General features: G+C 47.9%; 1 protein-coding gene and 7 non-coding genes across 8 annotated transcripts in view; all 8 read right to left on the bottom strand.

Moving 5' to 3' along the window:
- The window catches only part of LOC118081028 (carnitine O-acetyltransferase), a 38,833-nt gene extending 21,791 nt beyond the window's left edge, over positions 1-17,042 (bottom strand). The window contains exons 1-3 of the mRNA XM_035107123.3: positions 16,861-17,042; positions 13,325-13,546; positions 11,074-11,192 (exon numbers count right to left, since the gene is read on the bottom strand). Coding sequence (XP_034963014.1) covers positions 11,074-11,192; positions 13,325-13,546; positions 16,861-16,926 — 407 coding nt within the window. The 5' untranslated portion in view covers positions 16,927-17,042. The remainder of the gene's footprint in view (positions 1-11,073; positions 11,193-13,324; positions 13,547-16,860) is intronic.
- Positions 747-818, bottom strand: TRNAC-GCA (transfer RNA cysteine (anticodon GCA)). The gene has a single exon. It is a non-coding gene; the product is annotated as a tRNA-Cys (tRNA).
- Positions 1,416-1,487, bottom strand: TRNAC-GCA (transfer RNA cysteine (anticodon GCA)). Its single transcript has one exon. It is a non-coding gene; the product is annotated as a tRNA-Cys (tRNA).
- On the bottom strand, positions 4,515-4,586 carry TRNAC-GCA (transfer RNA cysteine (anticodon GCA)). The gene has a single exon. It is a non-coding gene; the product is annotated as a tRNA-Cys (tRNA).
- TRNAC-GCA (transfer RNA cysteine (anticodon GCA)) lies at positions 5,189-5,260 on the bottom strand. The gene has a single exon. It is a non-coding gene; the product is annotated as a tRNA-Cys (tRNA).
- Positions 5,711-5,782, bottom strand: TRNAC-GCA (transfer RNA cysteine (anticodon GCA)). The gene has a single exon. It is a non-coding gene; the product is annotated as a tRNA-Cys (tRNA).
- Positions 8,601-8,672, bottom strand: TRNAC-GCA (transfer RNA cysteine (anticodon GCA)). Its single transcript has one exon. It is a non-coding gene; the product is annotated as a tRNA-Cys (tRNA).
- On the bottom strand, positions 10,202-10,273 carry TRNAC-GCA (transfer RNA cysteine (anticodon GCA)). The gene has a single exon. It is a non-coding gene; the product is annotated as a tRNA-Cys (tRNA).
- Positions 17,043-18,246: the final 1,204 nt, after the last annotated feature.

Here is an 18,246-nt window from a genome sequence, read left to right as displayed (position 1 = left end):
GGAAATTATTACATATGAGAACACTACCTGCACTTCCTCTAGAGCCACATGGCAGGGGAAGATCAGTAAAGGCGGGCAATTTTATTTTCTTTTTAACCACCACTGATCTTCTTATTTCGTAGTATATAATAAAACTGTAAGGATGTCGCCACGTTGCAATTTGAATGGTCACCAACAGGTGGCCCCCTGAGCCGCAGTGTGAGAAGAGGACAGGAAGCCAGCAGCTGAGGGAAGCAGACAAGAGTAAGCAGTGTCTCAAATTCCTCCTGTCACTGGTGGGGAGGAGAGAAACAAAGAGGAGATAGAATTCCTCCCCTTCGTCCTCCTGCCCTGCTGCAGTTGGAAGCAAGAGGGAAAAAAGCCTGCAATTTAATACACAGGCTTTTTTCTTTCAGCCGTGGGGTGAAATGACCATGAGACACCACTTCCCAACACTGTGCCGCTGCTTACTGATCAAATGCTCATGCTACCATGCAATGTGCCAAGATCCCTGCCACTTCTGCCTCTCAGGAAACAACAGTGGCCTGCAATGCTAGGAAGCTGGGAGAGCAAGGCAGAACTAGCTGCACTTCCTCACCAGCCCCTTTAAAAAATAGGGTCTGTGTGTTTCACATCTGGGTTTCACAGTCGTGCCCATATTGGACGCGCATAAAATGGTTGCAGCTTCTATTTCCTTAAACCCGTCTTCCATAAGCTATTGGAGAAAGTGAGGAGGTGGCAAACTAGAAACAAATTAGTCTAAAAAGAGGGGGCACCCGGACTTGAACCAGGGACCTCTTGATCTGCAGTCAAATGCTCTACCGCTGAGCTATACCCCCGGCACACAGACATGTCTGCTTAGGGTGCCTTCTTATGGATACTGGTTTTGCCACCTAGTTTTTACCATGTACTTACGAGTAATGATTTTAAATACTCTACCCTACAGGAAACTCTGGTTGCATCATTTTTTCTACAGAGGAACAACCTGCTGCTAATTTCTGGGTTCTTGAGCAGAGTCAGCTCACATAGTGCATTAGCTATTTCTTTGGGCCCACCACCCCCTTGCAAACTCTGAGAACAACAGCTTAAACATCCTATATTTGCACATGGCAGCGGAAGATCAGTAAAGGTGAGGAAACCATCCTTCCACCCTCACCCATCTTTTGTCTTAGTATATAATAAAACTGTAAGGATGTCATCACATTGCCGTTTGTATGGTCACTGATAGATGGCCACAGAAAGTGCAGTGTGAGAACAGAACAGTAGGCTGGCAGATCAGGAGTGAGGAGCAGAGAGCATGGAGACAGAGGTAACCTGATGTGCCTGCCACCATGCAATGCGCTGAACTCTGCGCATCTTCCCCTTTCGGTAAGAAGCAGGAGCCTGCGATGTTGGGAAGGCAGGAGAACAGCAGAGCCCCACCTGCCACTAAAAAGAGGGGGCACCCGGACTTGAACCAGGGACCTCTTGATCTGCAGTCAAATGCTCTACCGCTGAGCTATACCCCCGGCACATAGGCTTGTCTGCCCAGCAAGCCTTCTTATGGATACCAGTTTTGCCACATAGTTCTCTACCATGTACTTTCGACTTAAACGCCCTACCTACAGGCAACTCATTCCACATCAAGCTTTCTACTGAGGAATAACCTCCTGCAAATCTCTGTGTTGCAAAGTGTTCTAGAGCAGAGTCAGTTCACACAGAGGCCACAGCTTTAGGCCCAACAACAATCCCCTGAAAATTATTACATATGAGAACACTACCTGCACTTCCTCTAGAGCCACTAGGCAGGGGAAGATCAGTAAAGACGGGCAATTTTATTTTATTTTTAACCACCACTGATCTTCTTATTTCGTAGTATATAATAAAACTGTAAGGATGTTGCCACGTTGCAATTTGTTTTTTTTTAAATATAATTTTTATTAGATTTTAACAAGAAATACAAGAAAAAAGAAAAAGGCACAAAAAAGAAAAATACATAAAAAAACGACAAAAAAAACAAAAAAAACAAAAAAAACAAAAACAGATTCAGACTTCCTCATTTCCCCTTCTTGAGTTCTTATTGTTAAAAATAGTTCTCGCATTTTCCCATTCTAACTTCACATTCTTTTTTCTAAATTTCAACTTTTTCATCTTTTTCATTGCTATTATCCATTCTCCTTGTACTTTAACCTCTTTTCTCTTAACATCCTCTCTCCAAAATTATTATTATCTAATCCCTAGTCTCTTTCCCTTACCCAAAAATATATAAGATTCACATCCTAATTTATTACCCATTTACTTCCACCCACACAACAAAGTTCCCACCCCCCCTTCCCTGGAATCGAAGTCTCCAGATGAATCAGCCAGGTTCTTCATACAATCCTTAATACATTCCGAGATCAGACCATATTATTTCAGACAATACCAAATAATCCAAGACCTCTCAACCCACCCCTAGTCTGTCCCATACCAACTTTTGCCGAACTCTTGCCCCCCTCTTCTGTAATCCCATCACTTTGTATCTTTGCACCTTTTCATCCTCTTTCTGCCCCCCAACTGTTTGTGTCCTCCCCTCTCTCACCGGGGCGCTGATTTTCCCAACCTCTTTTTTGGGGTGCTTTTTTGCTTTTACCCTCTCCTGTTTCACTTCTCTCACCAGTGAAACAGTGTTTTCTCCTACTTTCCCTCCCTGTTCCACCCCTCCCACCAGTAAAACAGTGTTCTTTTCAGGAAATAAATCCATTGGTTCAGCATATTGTCCTTCAGTATTATCTTTCTCCTCTTCTATGTTTTTTACATACGTCACTCCAGCACAGTCCTGGTCTTCCAATCTTTTTTCTTCTCCCTTCTCCTGCTCTTCTATATCTGTTGGATCCTGTGTTTTACAGTCAAAAACAAATGTCTCGACAGTCTCTTCTCTCAGAAAGTTTACATCAAGCTTGGAGATGCTCACTTGCTTAGTAAGATCCAAAATTGTTGCCAATATTAAGTCCCACTGTGTGACTTCCTGTCCACTCTCTGGAACCTTCTCTCCTATTCCTTTGTCTAAAACCTCCTCCATCTTTGTACAGACCGGCCGTGGAGTTGAAATTTTAGTCCAATATATATGAAAAGTGAACAAATAGGCAAAAAGCCAAGAATCCAGTCCCACTTGGTCAGAATCTCTCTCTTTACTCCTTCTTTTCCTCAGAGTCAATACTGAGCAGCCTCAAGGCAAAACAAGTCCTCTTTCACTGTTTACAGCTCTCAGTCTCTCACATTCAGCCAGACACATTCCTTTGTATTGTGACGTTAATCAGCAAACTGACTGATCTTTCCTTTGACCCGTCTCATGCTGGATCTCAGTCTTTTGCAGAGATAAATACACCGCTTACTTTTTCCTTTACTCTGCCTCAGGAAAAAGCTCTTTTTACAGCATTTCTGGGTTTTCTAGCTTGCTGCGATCTTTAGTTACTCAATCGGGGGGAGATGACTTCCCTTTTTAATCTCCGCCTCCCACTGCCAAATTCTTGTTTCAAATTGATTGGTTTCAACTTACTTCGTCCAGATCGTAACTTTTTCAGGAAGAATCCACCGCCTGCAGGTTGGAGGCTCGGAGCTTCGCTTCTTGGAGGTAACGATGGTATGCCTAAAATGGCTCCCGCGACTGCCACTCGGCTGGCTCTCAGGGGCTCTTGCGGGCTTCCTGGGCAGCTGAGGAGTCGCTTCTGGAGCTCCGCCAGGCAAAATTTGCCCCCTGGACGCTCAACCAGGGGTATTTACGGGGATCCGCGTGCCCCCGCGGATTTCCCCCCCCTCCGCGATGCCAGAAACCTCGCAGCGCGAGGTTTCTGCGCCTCCATTTTCCAGCGCGGCAGACCGGAAGTCGCCACGTTGCAATTTGAATGGTCACCAACAGGTGGCCCCCTGAGCCGCAGTGTGAGAAGAGGACAGGAAGCCAGCAGCTGAGGGAAGCAGACAAGAGTAAGCAATGTCTCAAATTCCTCCTGTCACTGGTGGAGAGGAGAGGAACAAAGAGGAGATGGAATTCCCCCCCTTCGTCCTCCTGCCCTGCTGCAGTTGGAAGCAAGAGAAAAAAGCCTGCAATTTAATACACAGGCTTCTTTCTTTCAGCCATGGGGGGGGGAATGACCACAAAACACAACTTCCCAACACTGTGCCGCTGCTTACTGATCAAATGCCCATGCTACCATGCAATGCGCCAAGATCCCTGCCACCTCTCCCTCTCAGGAAACAGCATAGAATCATAGAGTTGGAAGAGACCACAAGGGCCATCCAGTTCAACCCCCTGCCGAGCAGGAAACACCATCAAAGCAGTGGCCTGCAATGCTGGGAAGCTGGGAGAGCAAGGCAGAACCAGCTGTACTTCCTCACCAGCCCCTTTAAAAAATAGGGTGTGTGTGTGTTTCACATCTGGGTTTGGAGCAATGTGCATAGTCGTGCCCATATTGAACGTGCATAAAATGGTTGCAGCTTCTATTTCCTTAAACCCGTCTTCCATAAGCTATTGGAGAAAGTGAGGAGGTGGCAAACCAGAAACAAATTCCTCTAAAAATAGGGGGCACCCGGACTTGAACCAGGGACCTCTTGATCTGCAGTCAAATGCTCTACCGCTGAGCTATACCCCCAGCACACAGACATGTCTGCTTAGGATGCCTTCTTATGGATACTGGTTTTGCCACCTAGTTTTTACCATGTACTTACGAGTAATGATTTTAAATACTCTACCCTACAGGAAACTCTGGTTGCATCATTTTTTTCTACAGAGGAACAACCTGCTGCTAATTTCTGGGTTCTTGAGCAGAGTCAGCTCACATAGTGCACTAGCTATTTCTTTGGGCCCACCCACCCCCTTGCAAACTGAGATCACGTCTGAGAACAACAGCTTAAACATCCTATATTTGCACAAGGCAGAGAAAGATCAGTAAAGGTGAGGAAACCATCCTTCTACCCTCACCCATCTTTTGTCTTAGTATATAATAAAACTGTAAGGATGTCGTCACGTTGCAGTTTGTATAGTCACTGATAGATGGCCACACAAACTGCAGTGTGAGAACAGAACAGTAGGCTGGCAGATCAGGAGTGAGGAGCATGGTGACAGAGGTAACCTGATGTGCCTGCCACAATGCAATGCGCTGAACTCTGCGCACCTTCCCCTTTCGGTAAGAAGCAGGAGCCTGCGATGTTGGGAAGGCAGGAGAACAGCAGAGCCCCACCTGCCACTAAAAAGAGGGGGCACCCGGACTTGAACCAGGGACCTCTTGATCTGCAGTCAAATGCTCTACCGCTGAGCTATACCCCCGGCACATATCCATGTTTGCCCAGCAAGCCTTCTTATGGATACGGGTTTTGCCACATTGTTCTCTACTGTGTACTTACGACTAATGGTTTTAATTGCTCTACCTTATAGGCAACTTTTGCCACATCATTTTTTCCCCCTGCTGAGCAACCACCTCCTGCAAATCTCTGCGTTGCAAAATGTTGTTGAGTACATAGTCAACTCATGCAGAGTCCTGGCCCAACCATCACCTGCTTGCCGGCTGAGAGGACACCTGTGAAAACTATGTACACTTCCTATTGTTGCACAAGGCAGGGGAAGATTAGTAAAGTTGGGGAAATCACCTTTCTACCATCACTGATCTTCCTGTTCTACATTAAATTTCATTAAAAGCATCTCCTACCATGTTACCCACCACAAGTTACTGGATAAAGCAGAATGGTAGCAAACCAGAAAACAAATTCCTCTAAAAAGAGGGGGCACCCGGACTTGAACCAGGGACCTCTTGATCTGCAGTCAAATGCTCTACCGCTGAGCTATACCCCCGGTACATAGGCATGCCTGCCCAGCAAGCCTTCTTGTGGATACTGGTTTTGCCACATAGTTCTCCTACTGTGTACTTATGACTAACCACTGCAAACATTATACCTACCAGGCAACGCTTCCACATCAATCTGTGTATTGCAAAGGGTTTCTGGAGCAGCCTGGTGGCCTCCAGATGTTTAGAACGTCCAACCCTCATCAGTCCAAACAGCTGGAGGACACAGCTAGTCTATGTGTTCGGAACCTTGAGGCTGGACTACTGTAATGTGCTCTATGTGGAGCTACCCTTGGGCCCGGCTCAAAAGCTCTGGCTGGTGCAGAATGTGGTGGCTGAGTTGCTGAAGGAACATCTGGTCAACAACATGTGACAACATTGTTCAAGCATCTGCACTGGCTGCTCATCTACTACTAAGCCCGAATCGAGGTCCCTGGATTAATTCACAAAGCCCTGAACAACATACGTTCTGGGTACCCAGGGTACGAGTTCCGGCTCGATCCCTGAAATTTGCCAGAGCATCACTGGTTGTTCCCTGAGATGGCAAGTCTCATTTGACAACAGGGAACTGAGCCTTTAATGTCACAGAATACTAGAACTGTAGAATTGGAAGGGACCTCCAAAGGTCATCTAGTAAAAGGTAAAGGACCCATGGACAGTTAAGTCCAGTCAAAGGCAACTATGGGGTTCTCGCTTTCAGGCCGAGGGAGTCGGCGTTTGTCCACAGACAGCTTTCCAGGTCATGTGGCCAGCATGACTAAACCACTACTGGTGCACGGAGGACTGTGACGAGTGTCAGAGCGCATGGAAACGCCGTTTACCTTCCCGCTGTAGCGGTACCTATTTATCTACTTGCACTTTGATGTGCTTTCGAACTGCTAGGTTGGCAGGAGCTGGGACAGAGCAACAGGAGCTCGCTCCGTCACGGGGATTTGAACCGCTGACCTTCTGATCGGCAAGCCCTAGGCTCAGTGGTTTAGACCACAGCGCCACCCGTGCCCCTATTTTCTATATGTACGGGGCTATAACACCCAGATAGGATTTATTCCTCCTTTCCCCCAAAGAGGGGGTAAGAAAAGCTGGATCTGCAGTCAAATGCTCTACCACCAAGCTACCTCCTTCAACAGACAGGGAGCGGAGTTATCTTTAAGAACTCTTAATTATGGATATAGGATTTGCCCAATCAGATGTTTCCAGAAAAAAGTGTTACCCACCATGAGCTTTTGAGGTAATGGAAGAAGATGTAGACATGCCTTTAAAAAGTTGGGAAGCACCTGAGCTTGAATCAGGCACCTCTTAGTCTGCTATTGCTGCTATTACAGTGGTGCCTCGCAAGACGAATATAATTCGTTCCACGAGTCAATTAGTTTTGCGAAAAATTCGTCTTGCGAATCGCAGTTTCCCATAGGAATGCATTGAAATTTCTTTTTTTGCCCATAGGAACGCATTAATTAAATTTCAATGCATTCCTATGGGAAACCGCAATTTGCAAGACGAATTTTTCGCAAAACGAATTAGTCTTGCGAGTCACCATCAGATCGCAAGATGCATTCGTCTTGCAAAAATTCATCTTGCGAGGTACCACTGTATTATTATTATTATTATTATTATTATTATTATTAATTACCTGTCCTTCATCCTAAGGTCCCGGAGTGGGTTACAACACTAAATCACAGTGTTAAAAACAGCTTTAGACACCTCAACATCACAAAAGTAAGATGGTTCCTAGAAATATATACCTCAAATGTATATTTGGCCCTCCAGACACGGAACTGTAGGTAATGTGGTCTTCCATCGGAGACTGTCCAATTGGATCAAAATTCAATCACAGAGGCCATAACGGGTGTTGCCCATTCAGAGCACATTGCACTGCTCCTCTGTCTAGTTTTGCTGGTTCCCAGGCTGATTCTGAGCTCTGAACGGTTTCTTAGGGCCCTGGTTCCACTTGTCATCTGATACGTGAACGTCTCCCGGGATGTGCAATGGTAATGCCTGCATGGGCACCGTGGGAATTTTTGTTCTTGGTGTTGTGGGGGAGGGGTACAAAGTAAAACTCTTAAAAGGGGGGGAGCAGGCTAATTTCTTACCAACAATGAGAAGCTCAGAGGCAGAGCATTTGCCTTGCAAAGAAGAGGTTCCAGGTTCAATTCCTGGCATTGCTAGGTAGAGATGGGGGGAAACTCCTGCAAAAAAACAAAACCCTGGAGAGCTGCTACCAGTTAGTGTAGACCATAATAATAATATTATAATAATATTTTTTTAAAAAAAATTTATACCCCGCCTATCTGGCTGGGTTTCCCAGTGTAAGGCAGTTCCTATGTCCCTAATTGTATCTGAGCATTTTTGTCCCATATCCTGGGTTCTACTAATTCTAGATTATTATTTTTAATGAAAGCTGAGAATGTGGGGATTATGTTTCATCTGGGGCAGGAGGTCACTGCCCCCCTTGCCCTCCCAGTGGACACCCATGTAAATATCTGTCTCCCTCCCAACTTCACTGAAGGCTGTAAAGATTAATTGACAGTATACAAGCACATATTTATTTGGTAGTTTTAACCTTCTGTTTTAACCTGCTGATGATCTTTAACATTTGTTTGCTTTCACGTTGTGTTTTGATCTTATTTTGTTGAAAGCTGCCCTGTGGACATTTTGCCAAGAAAGTAGGGTAGAAATAGAGAAAGTTATATTGAAAGATGTGAGATAGCTTTCCTGGTACTTTCCGATATATTCCAAGTAAGGAGCTTACTCTTTCATTTTATTTACTATGAACCTTTAAGGAAAGGGAAGGTGAGAAATCAAACAAAATCCCTCTTTTTTTAAAAAAAGAGGGGGCACCCGGACTTGAACCAGGGACCTCTTGATCTGCAGTCAAATGCTCTACCGCTGAGCTATACCCCCGACACATAGACATGCCTCACCTGAAGCTTAGTTATGGATACTGGTTTTGCCACATTGTTCTCTGCCATATATTTATGAGTAATTGCTTTTGAATATTCCATCTGCAGGGAATCTTCCCAGAGCAGCTTTGCTGGTAGGCAACAAACCCCATGCATAGCAAAGGGTTTTGGAGCATATTCCAGAGCACAGCCTCTGTTGACACAGAGCATGGACCACACACCTATGTTTGTTTGCCTTCCATTTGCAAGTGGAGAATACACCCAACACTTCCTGTAGCCACACATTATTAGCAGTGGAATCTCCTGTACCGGTGTTACTGATTTTGTTAAGAAAAGAGCAAAAGTGTCAAGACCTCCAACTCCCCCCCCCCCCGGAACCTGAAGAACCATAAAAACGGTAGAGCTGAAAGGGACTCTAAGGGCCATCTAGTCCAACCCCCTGCAATGCAGGAATATGCAGCTGTCCCATAAAGGGATCGAACCTGCAACCTTGGTGTTATCGGCGCCATGCTCAATCCAACTGAGCTATCCAAGGATGAAGCATCTCCCAGACCTCACAATCGGCTCAGAAAAAAGTAGGACAGTAGCTAAGTATTTTGCTTCTTTTTGAGAGTTTTCAAAATTCATCGGCGAGCTGGTTTCCCCTCAACTCTCGCCAGGTCAGACAAGGACAGGGGCTTGTCCTCACAGTCACACCAGGCCTCACACAGTCACATCTCCATGGGGCCAACCCTACTGTTAGGTGAAAGGAGGTATGCCTCAGGCAGCTGCTTTTGGGTGTCATGAGAGGGACATTATTTTTATAGCCTTACTGCTACGGAGAGGCACTGGGGAATTTTCTGCCACAGAGGCCAACATAAACTCAGCCAGATGGACAGATGATGATAATAATAATAATAATAATAATAATAATAATAATAATAATAATAATAATGGCCAGCCCTTCAGGGCTATGTGCCTTGACATGTGGGGACATCGAGTTGCTGCTCCAGTTCGGACAGCAAAATATACAGTCATACCTCATGTCGTGTCCACTTCATGTCACGTCTTTTCACGTTAACGTCCAGTGGCAACCCGGAAGTACCGGAATGGGTTACTTCTGGGTTTCGCCGCTCGCGCCTGCGCCAAAGCGCCAAATTGGGCCGCTCACCTGCGCAGACACAGTGCTTCAAGTTGCGGGCATTTCACGTTATGGGCGGGCCTCCAGAACGGATCCCGTCCGTAACATGAGGTACCGCTGTATTGGTATCGCTCAGATGTTCAGTTCAATGACAAAATTACCTGCCAAAGTATTTCAAAATTTTACCCACAAGGGGCGGCTTTGGGGACTGGAAGAACCAAAAATATAAAAGGTGTTTTCTCCCCCCGCCCGCCCCCCACACATAAGGGAGCACTGGACTTGAACGAGGAATATGGGGCCTGTCCTATCCCTTATTGCCATATTTTCCAAAGGAAAAACAATTATACATTTTAACTAACCTGAAACACTGGGGCTAGGGAAGGATAAAAAATGCAAATTCCTCCAAAAAGAGGGGGCACCCGGACTTGAACCAGGGACCTCTTGATCTGCAGTCAAATGCTCTACCGCTGAGCTATACCCCCAGTACAATTGTTCCTTCCCAAGAAGCCATCACAAGGATACAGGTTTGGTCACCCGGTCCACTTTGATCTGCTGCCAGCAACAGGTTTATTAACTGCAGGGATAGCTGTGGTTAATTGCCACCCACCCACTTTGTAATTATACTTTGTTTTACATCACGCTTAACTAGTTCGGTGTCCGGGTGAGCTCATTTCTAAACACCATGACTCAGCCTGAAGCAGTTGTGCAACAACCCAGATTCAAGCCAGGGATGTGTTCACACGAACAGCTTAAATAAGACCTGCTGCTGCAGGATTAACACGGCGTGGCGAACTACAACTCCCACAACACCTGACCACTTGGGCTGATGGGAGTTGGGAGTTCATAAAACTCTGGGGGGCCAAAGGTTCTCCCTGGATGAACAGAACCCATCTGGCTAGGTTTCCCCAGTCACTCTGGGCGGCTTCCAACAAAATATTAAAAATACAACAAAACATCAGACACTAAAAACTTCCCTAAACAGGGCTGCTTTCAGATGTCTTCTAAAAGTCAGATAGTTGTTTATTTCCTTGACATCTGGTGGGAGGGCATTCCACAGGGCGGGCGCCACCACCGAGAAGGCCCTCTGCCTGGTTCCCTGCAACCTCACTTCTCGCAGGGAGGGAATTGCCAGAAGGCCCTCGGAGCTGGACCTCAGAAGTGGGTTGTGCAGGGGGAACATAACCTGAACAGCCTAAAGCCAAGGCAGCTTCCCACCAACTCTCAAAATTCCCCACCCATCTTGAGTATCCTTCCATCCCCCACCCACTGCCCCCTTCCTTACCTCAATTGTCCTTTCCACTCATTAAAATCCTGCTTCGGCAACACGACAGCAGGGCTCGAGTGAACAGCCAGTGGCAGGCGGCTTTCCAGGTAGGCTGACTGAACCCACCAGTCTGTGATCTGGAATGAATAGGATACAGTTAGAATATTTGGAGGACAAGGGAATACAACACTTCTCTCTGCCCTGATGTGTCACCCCCAGGGCTTTTTTTCAAGAGGAAATAATAGGAACTCAGTTCCGGCACCTCTCAGGTGGGCGCCATAGCCACTGAGGTGTTCATGGTGAGTCTTCTAAACCACTGAGCCTCTTGTGTTTGCCGATCGGAAGGTCGGTGGTTTGAATCTGCTCAATGGCAATGAGCTCCCATTGCTCTGTCCCAGCTCCTGCCAACCTAGCAGTTCAAAAGCACGCCAGTGCAACTAGATAAATAGGAACCACTGTGGCGGGAAGGTAAACGGTGTTTTCGTGCGCTCTGGTTTCTATCACGGTGTTGCGTTGTGCCGAAGCGGTCTAGTCATGCTGGCCACATGACCCGGAAAGCTGTCTGTGGACAAATGGTGGTTCCCTCGGCCTGAAAAGCGAGATGAGCGCCGCAACCCCATAGTCGCCTTTGACTGTAGACTTAACTGTCCAGGGGTCCTTTACCTTTTTCTAGAAAAACAGCACTGGACTTCCCCATCCCCCAAGTGTCTTTCACAGCTCATTTATGATAGGTTTTGTGAACCTTTGTTTCTCCAGATGTTGCTGAACTACAACCCCCATCCTTCCTGGACATTGGACATGCTTCCTGATGGAAGTTGTAGTTCAGCAACATCTGGAATGCCAAAGATACCCCACACTTCATCTGGTTTTTGGTTGGCATCCCTCTGTCTCGGGAGACAATGGAGGAGTGTGCAGCGCCTGCTGTGGCTGTAGAGCCCGATGCAAAAGAGACATGTTTTGTTGCAGCCGGGGCAGGAGAAGGCGGCCGGTTGTGCTGCTGCAGATGCACCATGGCATTTCTTCTCTCTGCACTTCTCCGGCCATTCCTCCTCCGGTCACTGCTATGGATGCCCACAGCCTGACTGCCTGTTTCCAGGTGCTGCACCTCAATCTACTGTTATTATTTATTTGTGCACGGATTTTCATGTGCATAGCGCTTCACAGAGCACAACAGGGCAGGTCTCTGCCCCAGAGAGCTTACAATCTAAAATCTGGCACAGGTGGAACGGAGGAAGGGAAAGAAACAGGAGGAGGGGTTAAAGCAGGAGAAGAAAAACTGCAAGCTAAACTTTATGTTAAGTGTTGTGAGTAGCAGCTGGTGTTGGGAGGAAGGCAAGGAGCCCAATGGCAGGCGAGAAGGGAGTCTTCTCAAAGGCTTATGGGCGCTTACCCAGTTTCAGGAAGGAGGGTCATGGCTCTGACAAGTCCCTAGAGTCCTCCTTCCTGAAGCTGGGCAAGTGCTTACCGGGCTTTGGGACTGAGTTTTGAAGGCTCTAGGACCCTGCCACAGCCTCACGCCTCCTTCCCAAAGCCCAGCTTCAGCCAGAGCCACAAGGGCTGGAAGGAGGGCGTCAAATGGCCTTGCACAGGCGGCAGATTACCAAGGTCTGCTCCTGGGCCATACCCTGTCCGTCCTTTAAAACAGCCATGTCTTTCTCCAAATAATTATGGGACCTGTAATTTGTTATTTAGGGTCCCGGGGGCTGTTAGGAGACCCCGATTCCCCTCCCAGAGCTACAACCTCCTGCGTTCCCAGTGACTGTGAAACCACTCTGGAAACAGTGTTGCTGTTGTTTAAATTTGTGTACCGCCCTATACCTGTAGATCTCAGGGCAGTTCGCAGCATAAAATTACAAATTATATACAGTGGAACCTCTGTTTTCAAACACAACCCATTCCAGAAGAGCGTTCAGCTTCCGAAACATTTGAGAACTGAGAGGCAATAGGCGGTCGGCAAAACCCGCTGAGAAAATTGAAAAACACGCAGCAGAAGCTCTTCATCTTCTGAGGTGCGTTTGAAAATGGAAGCAATTACGCTCGAAAACCAAGGTGTATAATGAAGCTGTAGCTCTGCGAGCAGCTTAGCATCTCTCACTTCCCAGAATCCCTTGGGGGGGTGAGCCATGGCTGTTTAACGTGGTAGCATAGCACATTCAATGTATGCCGTGAATTTGCCCTAAGAGCTCTGCTGGGAAAGCCCCACTGCCACCGGCAGCTTCTTCCTGCTTTGTGGGGTCTCTCCGCAGAGCCCCGGATCCCCCTTCCTTACCCAGTTCTCCATGCGGTCCGCCCGGCGCTGCAGCCGTGCTTGGAGCCTCTCGCCATCTCCGCCAGGCACCACGAACTCAGCCAGCAGCTTCTGCGTATGCTCCAGCTCCTCTGGGCTCACCAGCGGCTCCAGGGAGCGCAGGTACCGGGCCGTGGTCTCCGCCAGCGACGGCAGGGGCTGGCGAGGGAGCGAGAAGGACGAGGCATGCCTGCAGTGGAGTGTCTGGAAGGGAAGAAAGGGCAGAGTCAAAAGAACAGTCACTCCCACTCAACCAGGGTCAGAAATTCCCCAGCAGCCACAAGGAGATCTCCATCTGGCTGGCCCCTTCAGCTTCCTTAAGCAGGTCGGCAGAAGGCCTTATTTATTGCATTTATAGCCCAGCTTTTTCTCCAAGGAGTCTACGGTTCACACACCCCTTCCTCAGTTAATCCCCGCAACGACCCTGTGAGGTAGGTTAAGAGGCTGCAACTGTCTCCAAGGTCACCTAGTGAGTTCATGACTGAGTGGGGATTTTAACCCTGATCTCCCAGGTCCTGGTCTGACACTTTAAGCACTACGCCAGTGTTTCCCAACCTTGTGCCTCCAGATGTTTTGAGACTACAATTCCCATCATCCCTAGCTAGCAAGACCAGTGGTCAGGAATGATGGGAATTGTAGTCCGAAAACAGCTGGAGGCACAAGGTTGGGAAACACTGCACTACGCTGGCTTCCTAGAATGCTTCCAGATCTGAATTTTTTAAATTGATGCTTGAATTTGATTTTTTTTGGGTTGCTTTATTTGATGTTTTAATGTATGTGTTCTAAGCTGAATTGAATTCTTTTTTGGGGGGGTCCATCCTCCTCCCAAAAAGCTCAACAACTCTGGCTCCACCCACCCCATGCACGCTCCTCCTCCCTCCAATGACAATGGGTAGATCACTGCCAGTTTTGTTAATATTGGGAGTAGATCGCAGTCTCTTGGGAGTGGGACGTGCCTGCGGTATAGAAACGAAATGAAAAATACTAACAACAATAAGAAATTTCACTGTAAAAAAAAAAGGCACCGAGACATTCCATCACGGTGACCGTGATCTACGTTTAAGGTGCTGTTTGGCGATTAGCTTCTATATCTGAGTTTCTATCGCTGCACTCAACAAATATCTCCAATGGCTGCTGAGATTTCCCCAAGGGCAGATTCCCACAAACGGGTTTTAATTGAGCCGCCTTTGTGTGCTGCCGACCCGAAAGGACAACACATGTAAAAAATCCTGCCTCTGGCCCTTCACCTCAATAATGCATGGCTCTGCCCTCAGCATCTATGCACGGCACAAACAATAATGGCTGCTTTCAAATGAGTCCTGTGCAGAGGAAGCCCATTTAAAATAATGGTCCTACGTCAGTCATGACCACTAATTTCAATGGGTCTACCCTGAGTTTGACCAAGGCCCCCTCTGCATTATACAGCAGTAGCATACCACTTTAAACAGTCATGGCTCCCCGCCCTCTTCCTCAAATAATCCTGGGAACTATGGTTTTGTTAAGGGAGTTCAAAGGTGTCAGGGTGGCCTCAGAGAACTACAATTCCCAGAGTCCCCCGGGAAGAGGGGTTGCTTGCTAAACCTCTGTGAGTTCCACCCTTTACAGTGCTACAATTCTCAGCATCCTTAACAAACTACGGCAGGCATCCCCAAACTGCGGCCCTCCAGAAGTTTTGGCCTACAACTCCCATGATCCCTAGCTAACGGGACCAGTGGTCAGGGATGATGGGAATTGTAGTCCAAAACATCTGGAGGGCTGAAGTTTGGGGATGCCTGAACTACAGTTTCCTGGAATCTTTATGGGGGGGGGGGTTAAAATGAGTAGACTGTAGATTAAATAAACGGGGAGGAATGTGGGCACACATTCTTAGACGTCTGGTTATAGTGAGGAGTAGTGTGCAGTTGGGACGCGGGTGGCGCTGTGGGTTAAACCACAGAGCCTAGGGCTTGCTGATCAGAAGGTCAGCGGTTTGAATCCCCATCACAGGGTGAGCTCCCATTGCTGGGTCCCAGCTCCTGCCAACCTAGCAGTTCGAAAGCACGTCAAAGTGCAAGTAGATAAATAGGTACCACTACAGCGGGAAGGTAGACGGCATTTCCGTGTGCTGCTCTGGTTCGCCAGAAGCGGCTTTCTCATGCTCACCACATGACCTGGAAGCTGTATGCCGGCTCCCTCGGCCAATAACGCGAGATGAGCGCCGCAACCCCAGAGTCGGTCACGACTGGACCTAATGGTCAGGGGTCACTTTACCTTTAAGAGTTCATTGCCTCTGATTGCCAGTTTCTTGGGAACACAGGTGGGAAAACATTATTGTCCTCATGTCCTGCCTGTGGTCATTCTATGGCAGTGGCATTGTCTGTCCGGCCACTGTGGCAACAGGATGTTGGGACTAGATCGGGGCTGAGAAATTTCGCCACCCAGAGAGGGCAAATTCCAGGGGTCACATTCCAAAGGCAAAAGTGTTCCAGGAGCAGCTGCTTAAATTTACCATTGTGCAGTTGGGTACAAAAGTGACAGTGACACAAAGCCAGGTGTTTCTGCACTCCCCCAAACTCTTCATCCAGACAAGCAAAACACAGGAGGAGGGCCAGTGAGAAGGCACGGCTTGGTGAAGAGACCCAAGGGCCCGAAAATGAGGCTTGGAGAACTGCATTTAGCAACTGTGCCTGAGGTTCCCCATTCCTGGACTAGACAGGCCTAGCAGGAATCTTTGGGTGACTAAAAACCACATTTTTAAAGCACCGCGATTGGTAAACTGCATTTCCCAGGATTCTTGGGGTGCTGGTGGAATGTGCTTTAAACGCAGGTTGCATGCGCCACCTTCCGACACACAAAGCCAATGGCGGAGCAGGAGGAACTGGAAAAAGAGGTGGCACCATGTTCAGAGAGGCAGGATCGCAAATGGCTGTGTTTTGTTTTTTAAAACAAGAGTTTTGCGGTTTTGCTCTGTCTGGCGCGGCCCCACCCATTTGTACCCTAAGGGCCTCTCTCCACCCACTGCAGTGTTTCTCCGTGCCTCTCCACTCTCACGGGCGCTGCGATCATTTGAAGGCTAAACTCGTGGCAACTTCCCCCTCGTGGCAACTTTTCCCCCTTGCAGGCGGACGCTCGCCATATGGAAGCCCCGAGGGCGCGCACGCTTAGCAAAACAAACAGCGCTTGCTCGAGGGGCGATTCCCTCCCTCTGCCGCCCACTATCAAATGTGGGGTTTTTTTTGGGGGGGGAGGGCTGGGTGCCGGGTTCTCCATTTCCCAACTCGATCCGATCCCGTGCATAGGCTTCCTCGCGAGGAGAGAGTCGTCGTCGTCGTCCCTCCGAGCTCCTCGGGATTTCCTACCCAAGTCTGCGCGCAAGGACGATCCCCAACCATCGCCCCTTCCCCATCTTGCAGACGCGGCTCCCTGCACGTCCGCACGCGGGCAGCGTGTTTGCAAAACAACGGGCTCCGCCCACGCTCGTTGGGATCGCACGCATCTCTCTCTTTAAAAAAAAAAAAAAAGCGAGGCTTTCCACTCACCGCGGATCTCAGTCCCGGGGGTTTCGTGCGGCCCCAGGCCCGCCACATCAGCCTCCACCTGCCCATCGCCGGAGTCCCATGCGCCCTCCTGAGCAGCTATGGGGTTCGCGGAGCTGCCTTAGGGGGCGGAGGGAGGGTTTAGGTGGGGGCGAGGCAGGAGGGCTGATTGACCCGGGTGCAAATATTTGTCATTTCCTGAAAGGGAGGGAGGAAGAGGATGATTGGGAAATGGGGGTGGGGCTTTCTCCTCGTGCCCCCCCCTCCCCACACCAAATGCATCTGCTAAGGTCCCGGGATTTGCTGTGCATTTGATCTCGAGCCGTAACACAACTGGCGTTTTTGCTGCAAGGGGAAAGAAGTTTTTGTCCGCGAAGGAACGGAACGTGTTGCAAATCTCTTCCAGCGACAAAAGAATGTTGCAGGCGGGGCTTCACATTGTAGCTGCAAGAGGATGCGAAATTGGCTTTGCAACCTTTTCCTGGGATACATCGTGAACACAGCGCGTCGCTGAATTAAGTTCCCAAGCTTGTATTTATCTGGGTGCAGAATATTCAGGTTCGCATAATTTTAATTGTACGCTGCCTTTTCGTAGTTAAAACCATGCTCAGACGGCTTACAACATGGGGGGGGGACAAATATGATTACAACATAGCAAAAGAAGTGATAAACAATAAATAAAACATCAAAAAAATGTGCAACCGATTTGTGCAATTCCCACATAAATTGTAAGACATAAAATAAAGATACAAAAAAATAATAATATCAAAAACAGCAACAACCCCACCCCAACAAAAAAAAACTCTTAAACAATACCCTAGCCCAAGAATCTGTTCAGCAGCCTCAGCTTTTGCAGCTGGAGTCAGTCCAGGCCCCACCCTCACAGGCCAGGCAGAAAAGGGCAAGGATAACAGGTCTCCCAGGCGGGACTCTCATACAGGATGGTCTCCACAGATACCAGCAGGTGAAGCTTTCAATAGCGTGGAGATATTATAAGCATCATCATTGTGTGAACCGCCCTGACCTCTGGGTATAGGCAGTATATAAATTAAATAAATAAATAAATACTGATCACTCCTCCAGATCAAGCTGCAATATGAAGGCATAGCCACAAGGGCCCATTGAAAAGCTCAGATCTTGCCCTTAAACCAGTTTTGGAGAAGCTGAGTCAGAGGAACATTTTATATTTTTTATTTTGTTCCTGTGTCTGGCAGTATAAGGATATACTACTTCAATTTTCCAGAGGCTGTACATGACTAAACTTTGAACCATCCTTAATTTTTGAGAGGCAAAATGTGGCTTGGTGGAATGAGGGGGGGGGAACGGCAGCTAAGTTTTTTTTTTGTGTGTGTGTGTGTGTGTGTGTGTATACATACACATACACATACA

The sequence above is a fragment of the Zootoca vivipara genome, chromosome 2 (assembly GCF_965207765.1).
Source record: "Zootoca vivipara chromosome 2, rZooViv2.hap1.1, whole genome shotgun sequence".
Taxonomy (NCBI): Eukaryota; Metazoa; Chordata; class Lepidosauria; order Squamata; family Lacertidae; genus Zootoca; species Zootoca vivipara.
This window is presented reverse-complemented; position numbering and strand designations above follow the sequence as displayed.